This window comes from Nycticebus coucang, chromosome 9 (assembly GCF_027406575.1).
Source record: "Nycticebus coucang isolate mNycCou1 chromosome 9, mNycCou1.pri, whole genome shotgun sequence".
Taxonomy (NCBI): Eukaryota; Metazoa; Chordata; class Mammalia; order Primates; family Lorisidae; genus Nycticebus; species Nycticebus coucang.
In genome coordinates, this window is record NC_069788.1 from 76,023,033 (window position 1) to 76,041,323 (window position 18,291).

The following is an 18,291-nucleotide window of genomic DNA, read 5'->3' on the forward strand; positions in this document are numbered from 1 at the left end:
GGCCCTAGGTTTTCAGACTCTAGCGACAAAGAGCTTCCTACTGTGTTGTCAGATGCCAGATGAGGGGGTCACGACGAGGTGGCCAGGAGGAATGGCTCCAGCCTTTGCCTTGCCTTTCTCTTCACTAGGGAGAAAGGATAGAGCTTTTAAAAAAAGTGTATCAAAAACAAAACCACCACCGAGGAAAAATAAACAGGATACCTAAGCACTCCCTGAACAGTAAAGGCCTTGATTTCAAGAAGTCTTTTATTCTCATTATTTACTCTTATTAATCGGATTGAAGTATCTGGTTTCCAAAGCTCTTACCTACATCCAGGGCTCCTCCTCAAATACACCTTTGTAATTCTAAACCGGGCTTAGAAGATGGGACAGGTGACCCAGTGAGCTCCTCTTAGTTCTAGTTTTCACGTTCTATTATGTAGCCTGGCACTGAACTAGCTAATCAGCTTGATCTACAACTTGAAACCACTCTACCTCCTCAGTATCTGTTACTGACGTTTATATAACAAAGGTCCTTAAAGGTGTTTACAGCCCACTTTCTACCGCATTTTATTTGTCCTCACATAGTTGTGAGCGTTATTAATAATTTTTGTTTTAAATTCCCAATTCACAGAAAGGCAAATCGAGATACAGAAAGAACAAGTGAGCAGTCTGAGATCACACGGTTGGAGTTCTTCAGTGGCTGGGCAGGATCAGTAGTCAGAAGTTCTTACTTATGTCAGAGATTCTTTCCTCATCATCAGAAAATATTCAAATAACAGAAAAGTACTAAGAAGAAAATATTAATAGCGCTTATCCCTACCACCTAGAGTTAAGCACTGACTATTTCCAGCCTCCCACAGCCTCTATTCCCTTATAAAATATTACTGGAGTCTATGCGTTCATTTAAGAACAGTATATAAGAACATATAGATAGAAGTCCCTTTTGACACTCTCCCCTCTTGACCACCCAGAGGTACCTTTATGGGTTAGGTAGGTATCTTTCCAAATCTACCATTGTTTTGTCTTCTACATCCATGTTACCATCTGTAGTACCCATCAGCATTGCCATTGACATTTTGTTTGGCAGATTTATATATACTTTCCTAACAAATTCATTTCCAGTGGCTGTACACAATTCCATTATACGTTTGTGTCCTTAATTTATTCATTCCCCTTTTGATGAACGTTTAAGTCATTTCCAATTTCTCACTTTAGCAAACAGTGCACCAATTGTTAGGTAAAGAGTAGGAATCCAGCTCTCCTGGGAAAAAAGGACAAGGGCAGTTCTAAGCATGCCAGTTGCAAAAGGAAGTAAAGGATTCTCTGGGCCTCTGGCCACCGTGGGCTTCAGAGAGGTTCATAGGAGGTCTGAATGTGCAATATGACTCTGGTTCCAAGGTAAACTGTGAACCAAGAGTTAGACCCAGTCCAGGCAGCATGAAACAGAACCGCTGGCCATGACCTTCTGCCTTTCTGTCCTGACAGAGGAGGCCCATTTGTTGTCTATAGAGAACGTATCTTGCTCTGTAGACCTATCTCTTGCTCTTGCTCTGTAAACTTATCTTTTTCTTTCTCAATAAACTTTGTTTCATGCTTGCTTTACTTGGGATGTCTGGTCATTCTTTGGCCAAGAGTACCCCAAGCACCAAGGACAGAAGATAGCGGCCTAAAACTCCATTTTAGAACACAAGCAGCCATGACAGTAATTGTCTTTGTACATTTATCAGTGCACGTATGGAAATGTTTCTAGGACTAAATTCTAGAAGAGGGAATTGTTGGGTCACAAATGTTACACCGATTTTCAGTTTAACAACTACTGCTAGCCTACCTTCCAAAGAGGCTGTTCTAATTGACACACCTAAAAGCTTCTTCATAACCTTGCAAAAATGATTGCTCTTGTCAAATTTGTCCAGATATAATCTTCACAGATTAAAAATATGACTTCTTCAACATTTCTAGAAATATGGAATACACACGTGTCAAAAATTTATTCAACTCGGGCGGCGCCTGTGGCCTAAGGAGTAGGGCGCTGGTCCCATATGCTGGTGGTGGTGGGTTCAAACCCAGGCCCGGCCAAAAACCACACACACACAAAAAAAAAAATTTATTCAACTCATTAATAACAAGAACATTTTTAAGATGAAAAAGCTGATTCCATGACCATTTAGTAGACTGGATTTATATAGTCTTTAATAGAGTATTAAAGTAAGATTGCTGTTGAGACCAGCCTGAACAAGAACAAGACCGTCTCTACTAAAACTTTAAAAATCAGCTGGGAGCAGTGGTGCTTGCCTGTAGTCTCAGCTACTCAGGAGGCTGATGTGGGAGGATTACTTAAGCCCAGGAATTTAAGGCTGCACTGACACCACTGCGTTCTTGACTGGGTGACAGAGCAAGATGCTGTTTCAAAAAGTAAAAATAAAATAATAAAAATAAATAAGATTGCAAGGCTAGATACAAGAATGATTAATGTTCTATAGGAAAATAAATTATAACTTTTATAGTTATCTTTTCTTTGGAACAAAAATTATTGTACTTCTACCAGGCACAAATCTACAAATTAATATATATCGTCACAGGGTCTGCTTTAGCCCTTCATTAACAGCAAACAGCAACATTAAGCAATGCCATAGTGTACTAGAAGATTAAGTAATCCTTGGGCCTTTTAATGTTTCACTATGGCATTGAAAGGACACACATTGCAAGTATGACTATCCTGTTGGCTCTATTTCCAGATTTTGGATAATTTTTCTTTAATGGATTTTAAAAGTATGTACCAGTCCAGTGGTCAAAAAATAGCAGTTCATTGTTTTAATCCGAATTTCTGTAGTTATTAGCGACCTCTGGGCACTTATGTTTAGCTGGCTATCTAGTTTTCTCCAGTTCCCGGTCTCTTTAAACAAACAAACATTAAGAGAATATGAAAACACTTTCTCCTTTATAATTAAAGATGGTGTTTCCTGAAGGATGGTGTCACAAGGTTAGGCCTTTTAGGCAACAGGAGAATGACGTCCTGATTTTTTTCTGTATTCTAGCAATCATCCTTTTTATTAATATTTGATTTTTCATAACCCACTTATTTCCAGAAAGGATTTAAAGGAAAGTTGTGTAGAAGACAACAGACCTGAGAAGACTTTAACATTTAAGTGGGCCCATATTTGTCATACAAAGAGATTTAGACTTACGATCTCATTATTGTCTCAATAACCTGATTGTTCCTAGTAAAGATGTACACAGTAGAGTCATAAAAGCGCCCTAATTCTGGCCCTTTGCTTAGCTGGGGGCAGCGATAGAAAGGTGTGTCCAGGCGGTGTGGAGTGGGGGAGAGAAGGCCTCAGTGGGGTTTTACTGGTGAGTGGGGAAGGTGGAGCTCGCGGCGCCTCTGCCCTTCCACCCCTCCGCTGACTCCTCGGGTCAGTCACCCAGCACTTATCAACCGCCCACCGCGGGGGGTTGGGACACCAGAGTGTGGAGCCCTCTCCTCCTCAGTTCAAGGCAAAAAGGGAGGCTGACCAACAACACATGGGGGTGAAGGTAAACCCAGATGGAGAACTTTGAAGATGACATCCACAAGTCACTGGCGCAGTTTTAATAAAAATCAGTGTCTGTGTGTGTGTGGGAGGGCGCGCACATGTGGGTCCCAGGAGACAGGACACCTGCTGTCAGCCTGTGTTTCGGGCTGCTTTGGGGAGAGAGAGACAGATTTGAGAGAGTCTTTCCAGAACGCTCCGAAGGCTGTAGGGGTCGCCTTTGCTCTCTCACCCGTGCCTACAGCGATGTGAGGTCACTCGAGTCACTTCTGGAACTAACTTGCAATTCTTAAACTATCCTTAGAAATGTATCTTTCAGTTAGGCACAGCCTAAGTAACGGCTGTGAATCCGTTTTCAATGTGAGCAGTTTCCCCAGTTCGCTCCGGAAATTGCTCAAATTCGCAAACGGCGTCCGGCTCACCCCGGGACGCTCTTTCCGAGGAGACCTCCTTTCCCACGAGCGTTCCGTCCCACCTCCCAAGATAGGGGATGGCCCCTTGGCTGTCTGGCGGACCTCCTGGGAAGCCCCCTCCCCTCCCCGGCCCGGCCCCGCGGTCGGTGTGTCCCGCCGCGACTCTGGCCTTGGTCTGGCTGAGGCACGACCGGAATGCGCGGGAGGGCGCGGGAGCACGCGGGGCGGGGACGCCGGGAATGGAGGGGACGTGGGGCGGGCCGGCCTGGGTCTCGTCCCCGGGGCCCGGCCCAGCTTGGGGTGAGCAGCGGACAGCGCGGAAACCAGGGCGAGGCCCGCTCTCCAGACGCCTGGCGCTCGGCCTGGCCCTAGCCCTGGCCCCGGCCACGTTGCCCCCACTGGGGACCCCCAGAGACTTGCAGTTCCGCCCCCCTGGGGGGTCGGGCGGAGCGTGCAGCTCCCAGACCGGAGAGATCTCGAGGATCGCAAAACGGAAAGAGAAAAAAAGTCTCCACCGAGCTCCCCCGTGAGCGCAGGGCGCCCGCCCCGCCTTCCCTTCCCGGCGTCTCGTCCAGTCACCGACCGGCGGCTCAGGGGCCGCGGGAGGAGGCGGCGCGGGGGGCGCAGGGGCGGGACGCGCGCTCCTGTTGCCCGGGGTCCCGGCGGCTGCAGCGGCGCGGGCTCCGAGGAGGCGGCGCGGGGCTTGGCTGGCCAGGAAACCCCCTCCGCGCGCGGCCCGCGGTTCACGGGAGGCGGGAGGGAGGCGGACGGGCCTGGTATCGACGTCGACGACCGCGCCGCCCGCGATGGGAAGTGTCTTATAAAGCCGCCGCCCGGACCCGCCGGCGCGCCTTGTCCCAACCGGCTCCGAGCGCGGGCGCTCGCGGAGTCCTGGGAGTGCCCGGGCAGACTCCGGACGAACCTTGGAATTGGAGAGACCCGGACTGAGACCCCAGTCCGGCACAGACCCGGTCCTTGGACGGACCTCGGAGCCGGAGAGACCCGGACTGAGACCCCAGTCCAGCACAGACCCGGTCCTCGGGCAGACCTCGGCCGGATCGGGGCGCGGGCGGGGGCCGAGGGCGCCCCCGGCGGCGGGGGTATGCGCGGCCCGCGGCATGGCCTCGGCGGTGTTTGAGGGCACGTCGCTGGTGAACATGTTCGTGCGCTGCTGCTGGGTGAACGGCATCCGCCGGCTCATCGTGAGCCGGCGCGGCGACGAGGAGGAGTTCTTCGAGATCCGCACCGAGTGGTCCGACCGCAGCGTGCTCTACCTGCACCGCAGCTTCTCCGACTTGCGCCGCCTGTGGCAGCGCCTCCGCGACGCCTTCCCCGAGGACCGGCCAGAGCTGGCGCACGGGCCGCTGCGGCAAGGTGCGGGGCCGTGGGGCGCTGGGGCGCCGTGGATGGGGATCCCGGGGGGTAAGGACGTGGGTGCGTGTGAGCTCTGAAGTAAGTGCAGGGAACGAGGCCGGGAAGTTACTTAAACCGAGACTGCCACTTCTCTGCGCACCCCTCCTCCGCCTTGGCACGGAATGGGGAACACTTAGACCGCGCACCCCCAAATGAAGGGAGTACTGGAAGCCGGCCTATGAAACCCGGTGGCATTCCCGGCGGAGGAAGGAGAACGGGTGGGAAAGGGGCTAAGCCAACAGGACAGACGCCCTGACCATCCCCAAGGATGAGTCTTTTCAGAGGAAGGCGTGACCTTGTGAGGGGGCACCCAAGAATGACCAGTGGAAGTGTAGCACCCAGTGTCGGCTCGGCGCAGCCCCCTGCCCCGGAATGGTGGGCGCTTCCCCAGGATAGACAGGTAGACAGGGCCAGCGGGCGGCAGGAGTGACTGGGGAAGCGTTTGGGACCAATTAACTTCAATGTCAGAACTGGGGGTAACATTGGCAGCCTCCTCCCCGAGTTCTCCCTGGGCGGGGCTACGCCTCTCGTGGTCTTTGGCTACAGTGGAGCCCGAGTGCGAGGTGCCAGGCAGCTCCTCACCCCTCATCGCGAGGGAGCCGCCCGCCTGCGGCTGCCTGGGACGACCCAGAGTCCCACCCCAGGGCTGGGGCCTCATTTGGGTTTGATTAGCTCCAGCTCCTGCGCTTTGGCCTTGTGCGTGGTCCTGGCTCCCTGGAGTCTTGTCCTCAGAAACTGCGATGGCTTCCCTTTTCCTACTGCCCTGGGGTGGCTGCCCTTTAAAGGCTAGGCAGAGAGGGGGAATGAACTTGAGACAGGAAGATGTGGGGGTGGAGTGCCAGGTTGGGGAGAGGGGCCACCTGAGAGGGCCAGGAGGGGAGAAGAGGGCAGGGAAGACTGTAGGTCTTTTGTGCAGGGACCCTCCCCCCCCAACTCCTGGCAATGTGACCCTGAAAATCAGGAACACTTGCCCAGGGTAAGCGTCTCCTTTTTTGCAGTTTTCCTTTAAGCAAAGACCCCTGGAAGGTTGGGTGGAAGATTCAGAATGGGAGGATGTCCGGGTGGTGGTCCAAGTCTACTTTGCCACCTGTCTGGCTGTCTGAGATAACCTCTGCTTTCCTCTGGTGACAGTCCCCCACCCAGTGTGTGGATTATGTGGACAATTAAGCTCAGTTCTCATGACACATCCTCTGGCAGACACATACTTTGGAAAGCCTCCCAAAGCAAATGAGTTTGGGGCCCTGAATGAGAAGACCTGCCTTTCAGGCTTCCCTCTGCTCCCTGCATTCTCACATATATAGCTGTTCTCGAGATAGTTTACTGTTATTTCAAGCATGGAAGCAGTTTTCCTAGGATTCACAATTTTTATGATATTTTTACTTTAACAAATGAATGCCCAAATCAGGAAAGCGTCATGAAGGAACAGGGTTTATTCAGTAACTTTTTCCAGAATGAGGCTCTGGGCCTCACTGGTCCAGTGTCCCAGCTGAGCCATGACCCCAGGCAGACTGGTTGCAATTGACTCCCCCCTGTGTGGCGCTGTACCTGCAACATCGTTCCTATTGCTTCTGTCCTTTGTGAGGATTCAAACACATGGTACAGCGTCTATCTAACACTAAGCCTTCCACGAATGTCATCACTGTTACTGCCAGCATCAGCTGCTTCTGGCTGGGGTTGGTGGACCAGACGAGAAGAGGAATGTGGATTCAGTGCCTTGGTACGCTCAGGTGAAGCATCTTACCTGGAGCAGAAGCAGGTGGGGGGGAGGGGGGGCGTGTGATGAACTCCTGGTGCACATGCCCAGCTCTGTGATTTTTGCGTTCATGCAAGTTGTGCAGGGTCCAGACGTGTGGATGCACCAAGAGCATGGAAGAAGTGATTATTGTGGAGAAAAGAAGACTCAGAAGGGATGTGATAGCTGCCATTGAGTACTTAAAGGGGAACAAAAATCAGCACGAGGGAGTAGACTTGAGAGTGGGGGGGTTGGCAGGGATGGGTGTAAAGGACCTTCTCATAGCCCAGGATAGAACTCTTGGAAATGTTACCTTGGCTAGTGACAAGTGCTATCCAGAGGAGGCCCCCTGTAAGGGCCAGCCCAGCCTATGCTGGGGGCTGGGACCTGAGGAGGGTGACCTCAAGTCCTGTGTGCATTCTAGGCTGTGGTTCTCTGGATGGAGGCAAGCTGGCCCCTGCCTACCAACACTTTAGTATTGTTGTGCAATGTTGGGGAAGTCCTTTGCCTTTCTTTGGTCCTTTTAAGTCCAGGGAAATTGTTTGCTAAGTAAAATGTATCACAGTCACATAAAAAAAGATTCTGCCTTATTTCTATGCAGATTTATTATTTGCATGAAAAAAATGTCTGGATAAACTATAAATATAAAAGACAACCAGATGTGTGTATAGTACTGTCTTGGTGATGGCAGCTTTTCTCAGGATAATTCCCCATCAGATTCCCCAGTTTACATTTACTGAACTATTTCTGGGCTACGTTAGGTTTGCACTCTCTTGTTTCATTGAAAATCTTTGTGAGGAAATCTGGGTTTCTGCGCTTCTGCTGGCAGCAGGCTGGCAACTTTTGTAAGTGTCTGACTATGTACCCTTTGAGGGCGTGCAAGCCTTGGCCCCCACTTGCATTCTTGAATCTGCAGGCAATTAAAGGGATACTGAGCCCTTTTTCCTGGTCCCTGGAGTATTGCAGTAGGGGAGAATGTTTACATGGAGAGAACTGTGCTTTTTCTCTCTGCACACACTCTGTAGTGTTATGCTTGGCAGCCATCCATCGGCCTTGTATGTGTCACAGTGACTCATTTGCCGGGATATTTAAACCCCTATCTGGGGTGGAGGCACTCGCATACCTGTCTGGCCTTCCATTTGGGTGAGGTAGGGTGAGGCTGACCTAAGGGCTTATCCAGCTTCTGTCCTCCAGCCTCTTTCTTTAGACTCTTGGACTTCTACCTTAACCCTCTTCTTGATATGGGTCTGAAAAACCACCACTTACTTTCTCATCCCACCGCTCCGTGGGAGGAAACTACCTGCTTCCTGGGGGATATTATCTCTGGATTACCAAGATGTTTCCTTCTTTTTCTGCACTCTTAACACAAGTGGGCCTGAGTCTTAATTTAAATCCCCTCAATGCAATACTTAACCCGGTTCAGGGTTACTCTTTATTTATATCTCTCATATCTAGAATGGTTTACAGTTTAAAACATAAGCATGCAGACTTTCCCTAATTGACTGAGGCTCCTGGATTTTTCAATTTTTTTTCTTTATACTACCTATTTCAGGCCTTGTGATGTCTGAGTTGGCCTGGTCACGGTGACAACAGATACTGCTTCCACAGCTCATCAGGCGATCTTTGGTTCTTGGTTGCTATGCAGTCAATGTTTTGGTTTTATGTTCATTTGTTCCACCAAAGATTCACTGAGTCCCTGCCACATGCCAGGCACTGTTCTAGGTGCTAGGGACATGGCAGTGAACAAAACAGACCAAGAGCATCCCTGTCTTGGTGATTGTTATTTTATGGTTGGGAGAAATCCAATAATAAAATAAAGAAGTAAAAACATGTTAGATGATGATAAATGTTTAGAAGGAAAATAAGAAAGCAAGAAAAAGTCTATGACTTGCTAGGGGCAAAGGAGGGGTTCCTCTTTTAGATAGGGTGACCAGCAGTGATCTGACTGACAGGTGACCTTTGAATAGAGACCTGAAGGAAAGGAGGAAGCAAGCCAGTGCATGCCTACGGTAGAGCATTCTGGGTAGAAGGGAGAACAAGTGCAAAGATCCTGGGGCCAGCATGTGCCTGTGCATCTGAGGAGCCAGGAAACCGTAGAGGCTGGAGTGGGGAGTGCTGAGCTGCAAGGTAGATGGTGGTTGGCACTGGAGGGCTCTGAGCAGTGGTGTGATTTGATCTAACTCAAATTCAGCTGCTGTGCTGAGAAAGATCAGAGGAGAATGGGGATCAGGGAGGCAGGTTCTGGGGTCCTGTGCCAGGCATAGCAGAGCAGGTAGGAGAAGTGAGCAAACTCTGATTTGCCTTAATGGACAGCCACAGAGGCACACCCCAGATATGGGGTGTGAAGGAGCACTGGGGAGGATCTCGGACTGTTCAGCCTGTGAAGCAGCAATTTTTGCAATGGGGAGACCTGCAGGGCAGGAACCCAATTCAGAATGCAGCATGTTAGCCTTCTCTGCGGGTGAGGGCTGTGATTGCCAGCCCGTGTGCAGGGCTCTGACACTTGTCTTTGTTCACCACCAGCACTGAGGACATTGATCTACATCAAGTAGATTGTTGCTTTTTAGAATTAAGATTTGAGTACCAGGGGATTAAGGCATCTGGGATATTACCAAGAAGGACTGGACACAGATGTGACCACCAGACTTTCACAGCCCCAAGAGAAATTACAATTAAAAAATTGTATATTCCATTCCTGGGGCCTGATCTTGCTCACACTTTTCTCACCTGGATGGTCAGGGGAGAAGCTCTGTGCGAACCCCAAACACAAGGGGAGAACCCTACTTGATGCAGAACCACTGCCTTCTCTTTCTTAGTGGCTAAAAGATGATCAGTGGGTATGCTGGGCCCAGGCAGCAGAGCAGGGGCACAGAGACACCATCTCTGCCCAGACAGGTGGGCCTGCCCTTCACCTCTGCCGTGGCCCAAGCACCATGCAAGGCTTCACCTGGGGCATTCTGCTCCCCCCAGCAGGGGAAGCTTTCACTTCTCAGGGGATTTGAGTCTATCCTGACTCACAGGCCTATTTCTGACTCTCTTCCATATATAGGGCTCTTGATCTGGGGTGGTGTGCTGCCCCTGTCCTGGGGACATCTTGCTGGGGCTGCTGGCAGGACCACCCACTAGCACACAGCCTCCTCTTCCTCTCTCTTCTTTCTGGTTGGTTTTCTTTCCCAAATCCACACCCAGCTGCCCACCCCAGATTCTATTTCCCTCTCCCATAGCTCCTGGGTTCCTCTTCTTTCTCCATAAACGACCATCTGGCTGTGTTGGGTTTGTGGTCACCGCAGATCTCAGACTGTACCTGGAGGGCCCAGGGTACACGGAGTTCACCTCCCATTTGGAGCAGGAGACTTGCACAAGTGGTTCAGTAGCACACTCTAGGGCACATTGCTTCCCACCACATTTGGTTGTTGACACTGAAAAGACGATTCCTTTGTCACAGAGCAGGCGTGGGAAGCCCCTCAGAACACCTAGTTGGGAGTTCTCTCCTTGGCGTGAGGATGTTTGAGGCAAGGGGTTCTGTGCTCTGTTCTGTCCTTCAAGGTTGTGCCACTAAAACAGTGGCAGCACAGTCACATCCTGCAGAGCACACAATAGGTGTGGTGACATTGTTCTGCAGCCCATGCCCTGCACACCCACCCCAGAGGGAAGGACTGTGCACTCCACATAGCTCTTTGGCTGCCGTACACCTGCAAGTTTTTCTTCCCATTTGCTTTAAGAACAAGATGTCCGGGTGACCCTTTGCTGATATGTGACTTAGATTAGTAGGAAATATATGATGGGCAGCAGTTGGACAGCGGGTGGAAAGGGAGCAGGGAGGAAGGAAATTGTAATTAAAATTTTTAAATGTTATGACTCTTCATCTACCAGTAACACTTTATTTTTCCCAAATAAGAAAATTGAGGCCCTGTGAGATTGGGACACCTACCTGGGGACATAACCAGGTCTCAGTGGGAGAGGACAGGCTTGGGCATCACCCACCGGGGGACACAGCCAGGTCTCAGTGGGAGGGGCCAGTCTCAGGCTGAAAGCACATACCAGACGGGTGGGGCATCAGAGTCAGGCTTTATCACTTGCCGCTTGCCTTGTCACTTCAGGCTCAGTTCCTCAAGCCTCAGGTGCATTTTGATGCATTGACAATAATATCTGCATGGTGGGGGTGTTGTGAGTACTGAAACCTGTAGTGTCCTTACGTGCTCAGCACTGAGCGTGAAACATAAGTTGCAGTCTAGCAGGAGAGCAAGGAGGCTGGCTCCAAGAGTAGCAGCTGCCTCGTGGGGCTGGCCTGCCCGTGGGCCCACCCACTGCCCCCAACAGCATCCTTTCCAGGTATAGCCCCCATTGCCCTCAGGGTGCCTCCTGCCCTGGCCAAAGAGAGAACCCACAAAGGAGGGGTTGCCCCTGGACTTCAGTGGGAGCCCTACAGACCGGGCCTGTGGCTTTGTTGGTCTGGAAACCAGAATTTGGTACTGGGTGTGGATTAGGCTTGGGTTCCTGGAATCCTGGGGCCAGAGTCTGAATTACCCTGAGAAATAGAATGGCCAAGTGCCTAGAGCTCTTGTGGTCAGAACCTCCATGGGCTGAGATGCCGTGGGCCCCTTGCCCCTCGTGGGCAAACCCGATTTGAGGCCCTGCTTGTCCTGTCTGGTCTCAGCTCTCCTCACCCCTTGCCCTGGCCTGCTGTTGGGGCCTCCACGTGCCCATCCCACTCCTGCCCTCTTCCTTACCTCTGCTCGCCCTGAAGGCCTCCTCCTGCCTGAGGTGGGCGGGTTCTCAGCTTTGCGTCCTCCTAGCCCCTGGGCTTTGCCTGGCAGGTGACATCTGGTCAGTGTTTGCCTCTTGCCTGCCCTCCCGGCTAGCATGAAGGTACCAGGAGGCCAGAGTCCTGCCCATGGTGGTGTGCCCTGACGTGTGCCTGGCACAGAGAAGGACATCGTGGGTCCTTTGGGCAGAGTGAGTGAAGAAGTGCTTCCTTCCTGTTGTGACAGCTTAGAATGGCTGGTATCCCTGGGTACCTTTGATGCTTCCAGACAGATTGGCTAAGTGAATGGCTGTTTTAAAATGTTGATTCTAAAGTTTAAGAAGGGGATTTGGTGTTTAGTGGGGAGGGAGAATAATGAAGGGGGCTGGAGAAGGAAGGATTACAGGAAAAGCAGAGCAAAGATCAGGAAGTGGAAGTTGACTGCTTCCTCCTCACTCCGGTAAAAAAGGCCTGATTCACTCGAGGAGGCACCTGGGTGCCGGAAGCAGCAGCCACAGGGGAGGAAAGGAAGACGGGCTTCATCCAGCTCCTTCCTGGGCCCTCAGAGTGTTCTCTTTCTCCCTCTTCTGGCTCTTCCTGCTGCACTCTCTGCCTGGTTTTCACTCTCAAGAAGATGTAGAAGAGGAAGGACCGTGGGTCTCCTTCCCACCTCGTGGTGACTGTGGGCAGTCACTGTGCAGGGTGTGTCACCAAGTGGGAGTGTGGGAGGAGAGGTGTTTTGTCCTGATGCCAGCATAGGCCATACTCCCGGTACTGTGCGATACCCCAGGGTGGGAGACATGGGAGTCTCATGTAGCAAAGAGCAGCCTCAGTTGTCCAGGAGTTAGAACTTCCATTGGGCTAATTATGCAAAGAATGATAAGCTTATTTCTTACTGTCTTCAGTATTTTTATTTATAAAACAGGTACTTTGAGTTTTCCTAAAGGAACCTAAGATATTTTGTTTCTATAATATGTATCACACTCAATCTTGAACGGAATACAAGTTTCTTACGCAGCGCAGGACTAATGCATTCCACCCTTAAGCCAAGCAGCAGGCATCTGTGCACAGTATGTGGAGAGACACATTTGTTAAATGGAAAAGAAACCATTTAAATGTGATTCATTAGTTGACTCAATTTTCACTTGGTAGAAAATTTCTCCAGGGCTGTCTATTGTGTGCCAGCCGGACAGCTTCCTTCTAAGAGAGGCCCATTCTTGGGTAATGGGCATTCCTTAATGTGCTTTCCCCCAGTGGACCCAGGCAGCATCTGGGCTTTATTTCGAGAATGACAGCAACAAGAAGCACTTGAGTTAGAGTCAGACTACCAGAGGCCTCTGCTGAAGAAGCCTGGGACAGTTACCAGAAGTGGTCAGCCCAAAGCCTCCATTTCCCCCAAAAAGGGGGGCTCTGGACCCTGGTTTCTGGGATTAGGTAACCGCATTTGTTTATGTTTGCTCTCACTGACAGATCTTTGTGCTGAGACCGGCATGTTCAGTTTTGGTTCTAAGAATAAATCAGGGTGTTTGTGTTTGCAGAAAGCAGCCAATTCCAAAACTGGCAAAAACATTTGGTATTCTCAGTTTCCAAGAAAAAAACTCCTCTAGGAGGGAGAAAGGGCACACTGGCTGCTCCAGGCTGATACTTAGCCCCCAGATGTGTGGACAGTTGGCCCAATTTTCCAGTTTCAAGTTCTTAACTGGGCTAAATCTAGGTAACATTCTCATGTCACAAATTATGTACAGTGAAATTTTTAAAGTTGAGATTATTTTAGTGATCATACCTTAACAGAAATTAGAATAATTTTTGAGAGCTGTGAATTCTTCTGAGTTAATTTTCTTAAATGTGGATTGTAGCGAACCAAATTTTGCCGCTTCCAAAGAGTGCTCGCGCCTCCTTCTGGCATTTATTGGAACGACAGCCTCCTACTCAAGAGGCTTTGGTTTCCTTCTAACGTTCCTCCCATGGAATTTGCAACCTTGCAATTGTTTATCCTTATGATGTCAGATAGTAAAAGGGAGTTGGAATTATGCTATCAACGATATTTGGAATATGAAAGTCAAAATTTTTAGATGATCCTAAATGATTGCGTTTAAGCACATTTTAATAAATGAGGCTTAAAATTGTTGCTTATGGCAAACAAGTGACATTTGGTTTTTTGGTTTTTTTTTTTTGTAGAGACAGAGTTTCACTTTATGGCCCTTAGTAGAGTGCCATGGCATCATACAGCTCACAGCAACCTCCAACTCCTGGGCTTCAGCGATTCTTTTGCTTCAGCCTCCCAAGTAGCTGGCACTACAGGCGCCTGCCACAACGCCTGGCTATTTTTTGGTTGCAGTTCAGCCGGGGCCGGGTTTGAACCCGCCACCCTCGGTATATGGGGCCGGTGCCTTACCGACTGAGCCACAGGCACCGCCCAACAAGTGACATTTGGAAAAGCTATGCTAGCCATTAAAAGCCAAAGCACTTGAATCCTAAAGGAAAAGTACAACAGGTAGCATAGAAAGAAACTCAAATGCATAACTACACTCATTTTGTTTCGGAGGTAACAGTACTTCTGGACTCACAGTCTGTCCCTGAAAAGTAAAGCCGTGTCTCAGATGAAGATTCTGCTCGGAACCTCACCACTCAGGGATGTATCACTTGGAGAATTTGTCATTTTTGGCATTGGCAGCAGGTGTTTGAGGTTTTCACCAGCTGTGAAATTGAGAAACCCCAGTGAGTGTGAGACAAATAGAAATTTCGCAATGAAGATTTATTTCATTTCTGCACTGTGACCCCACAGTACAGTTTTTTTTTTTAAGTGTTTTCCTTCCACATTAAATACACTCATCCGTTTGGTGGAAAAAAATTTAAAAACAATTGATGTTCAGGACCCTGGAGAGAAGGGAAATGTGAACTTCGGTGTTTTGGTTTTTTTTTTTTTGCAGTTTTTGGCCAGGGCCAGGTTTGAACCCACCACCTCCAGTATATGGGGCTGGTGCCCTACCTTTGAGCCACAGGTGCCACCCTGAACTCTGGTGTTTTAAGAAGGCTGGACTGTCTGAAGCCCCTTGGCTCATGACTCTTAGGTGCCCTAACTGGAGTGGGGAAGCACCGGGGTGCTTTCTGGAGGAAGTCTCCATTGGGAGGGGGCAGCCCTACTGGTTCATGCTGTTCCCAGCTCTGTCTGCAGCACAGATGGTTGCAGCTGAAACAATAGGAGCCCAGTTGTGCTAATTACCAGATGGTTTCAGTCAGTTCAACAAATCTATTACTTCATGGTCCAGTAGTGGCTCCTCCTGGAAAAGGGGCCAGTGTTCCTTGTCTGTCAGATGGACAGAGTTCTCAGAGATAGCCCTTAATAAAGCTCATGCAGACTCCAGCCAGATTGTCACCCAGGAGCCAGGATGGAGGATTATTTATTTATTTATGAGACAGGGTCTCGGTCTGTTGCCCAGGCCAGAGCGCAGTGGTGCCATAGCTCACTGCAACCTCAAACTCCTGGGCTCAAGCAACCCTCCCTCATCCCATGTAGCTAGAACCACAGGCTAGCCCGCCATACTCAGCTAATTTTTAAATTTTTTGTAGAGATGGGGTTTTGCCATGTTTTCCAGGCTGGTCTTGGACTCCTGGGCTCAAGTAATCCTTCTGCAATTTGCCAAAGTCATGGGCTTATAGGTGTGAGTCACCACACCTGACCCAGGATGGGGAGTTGAAGGATAAACATGCCCCTAACTGAAAGCCCAGAGCTTAGAAAATAATGAGCTGTCATTTCTGTACTTGCACAGAGGGATTCCAGCATCTTCTCTTTCCCTATTTAATTTTTCTCAGCCTCCTTTTGTTTGGTCTTTAAGAATGTTTACATTTCCAAGGAGCACTGTTTGGCTTCCATTTAGAAACATAAAAACAGAGAAAAGCAGCATTATGGCTCTGCACATTTCCACAAATGCAGTTGAACCACAAGGGCTCAGTAGTCTCAGTGCCACTTGGCCCTCAAGCAGCTCTCTCCTGTGAGACCCCTAACCTAGGAATCAGCTGGCTATTTGTCCTGCCTGGGATCAGGCTGGGGCTACGACTCGAGGGCAAGCTGGAGCAAACACCCAATAAGGTAACTAATGTTTGTCATCTGTCTTCTCTGATGCAAGCTTGTTTCATCAGTAGCCAGCCAGTGACTATCAGGTCCCTTGTGTGTGGCAGGCACTGTGCTGGCTCCTGGTAATAGAGCCCAAGACACCGCCTCACCCTCACATTCCCACAGGAGACCCATGGTCAATGCACAGTCACTGTGCAGAATGGTGAAGGCTGCAGAAGTTCAGATGGGTTATCTGGGGGCCCAGAGGCAGGACCAGCTCCCACTGTCAAAGAGCAGGTGGCCTTCACCAGGGTGGACTTTTCCTGCACTCAAGCCTAGAGGTGGACAGTGCTATGCAACTGTGTGTGGGTCATGTTGGCTGGTGGGGCTGGCATGAGGATGTGTTTCACAGGACACAGAGCTAGAAGGGTGGGTAGAAGTCAGGGCCAGGAGGGTCTGTGCACCAAGGTAAAGTACTCACACTGTTTCCAGAGGCCAGACCAGGTGCTCCTGCCTGTTTCCCTCTACTTCGGTCTGGAGAATGGGTCGCAAGCAAGAGTGTGTTGCCAGGCAAATAAAAGGCAGGGCACAAATCTAAGTTTGAATTTCAGATAAACAGTAAATAAGTTTTTAGTGTAAGTTTGAATTGTTCATTGTTTACCTCAAATTCCTGTTTAACTACATATCCTGGATCTTACTTGCTAAATTTGGCCACACTAAAAAGAAGATACAGCCGAATGTATTTATCTTAATAAATGTTACCCTTGGAGGTTATAAATCTGATCGAGAGTGGAACACTAATTAAAATCAAAGAAGTAGCTGAAGATAGGTCATCAAGGCAAAGATAGAAGAATTATAAACTGGATTTGTAAATTGTTAAATTATTATATCTTTACATCTTATAAAATGGGGATAAACATGCTGTATATGTCAAATATACAAGAGGCCAGTCTTCCTATAAGTTGTATCTACAGAACATAAAAATACAACTACTGTGTCGTAGATTTGACCCATTTGAAACTAGTACTCTAGCTGTAATTTGAGTTGAAACAATAGTAGTTTTGCTCGTCTTAGAATAAAGAAGCACTTTGTGGAGATGGGGATAAGTTATATAATTGTCTCCACTTTCACTTCAAAAACAACTTTTGAATTGCTTCTCTTTTCCTGTATAGACTTTCCCATAGCAAGCAGAGGATCAAAGCATTGTGGTGCAAGGAGTGACGCACATATATATAAAGACACCCACACGCACACACATAAATCGCAATACATAACGTATTTGAAATTCTGTGCAAAAAATTTAGGACTTAGGGAAGAGGTACCCAGAATTTCATTCTGTTCTTCTTCCTGCTCCTCCTGGCTTCCCCCAGCATGCAGGGTGGTGAGGAAAGACTGGAACAGAGGGTGGCCTAGGCACTTCCCCTGGGGAGGGCCGTCACTTAAGCTTGGGTGTACATATGAGCTTCAAGGATGGAGGCCTGGGGGTTTCCAGTGGCTGAGTCACAGTCCCCCCTCACCTCTGCAACTCTTGCTTTGTGAGTGACTGGTTGCTTGGGTTTTGTATGGCTGAGGAGGGTGCAGTGGGCAGGACCAGTCAGCTGGACACCTGGGTACCAGGTGGGCCAAGCAAAGGGTGCGCCTGGCGTGTGCTTGAGGATGTGGGGAGAAGGGTTCCACTTTAACCCCTATGGATCCCATTGTAAAGGGCCCCCTACTATGGCCCAGGCTTTCAGAAATACCTTTGCCCTATGTCTAGGGAGCCCATGGTGGAAATTTGCATGGGCCATATGCTCTGGGCTTCTTAATTTCAATCAGTTTAGGAAATCGTTTTTATTTCTTTTGTGGACTAGTCAATAAATGGCATGAAAAACTGAACACCTCTCTCCACTGTAAAACAAAACGAAACCAGAACTTCTAAAAACTTTCAATCCCGTGACTGATAAATAATGTGGTCGTAGCTCACAGGCATGGTGACGTCCTAGGTCCCATGAAGTTTAGGGGAAAGGCCAGTGTTCTCGGGAACCTCACTTCCCCCATCCCTGGAAAGCGGACAGATAGAAACAGTAACAGGAAGGGTGAGGTTCTGCACTGCTCACGAGGAGACAGAAAAGTACTCTAAATGTCTGTGCCTTGAGCTATCGTGTTTTAAAAATAAAATAAATATGGCACTGTCCAACAGCATTCGGGGCTGCTGGTGGTGACTGTAACAAGCATAGGCTCTCGGGTTCCTGGAAAGTGCCGTGAGTCATGCCCAGTTTGGTTTTCTCCAGGCAGGAACCTGGAATTTTTCCTTCTGAACACTGCATTTAAATGACTTGTCTAAATAGGGGCTCCGTTTACATGGGCCTTGTGGTCTGGGCAGCTGTGGCCAGTGGGGCGAGTCCTTCCCCGTGTCAGTAGGGGTGGGTGGGTCTCAGGCCAGC

The 18,291-nt window shown here is 49.3% G+C and overlaps 1 protein-coding gene across 1 annotated transcript in view; it reads left to right on the forward strand.

Annotated features, from left to right (window-relative positions):
• The first annotated feature begins 4,910 nt into the window (after nucleotides 1-4,910).
• Nucleotides 4,911-18,291, forward strand: part of PXDC1 (PX domain containing 1) — a 29,053-nt gene continuing 15,672 nt past the window's right edge. The window contains exon 1 of the mRNA XM_053601953.1: nucleotides 4,911-5,299. Within this exon, the coding sequence (XP_053457928.1) occupies nucleotides 5,044-5,299 (256 nt within the window). The 5' untranslated portion in view covers nucleotides 4,911-5,043. The remainder of the gene's footprint in view (nucleotides 5,300-18,291) is intronic.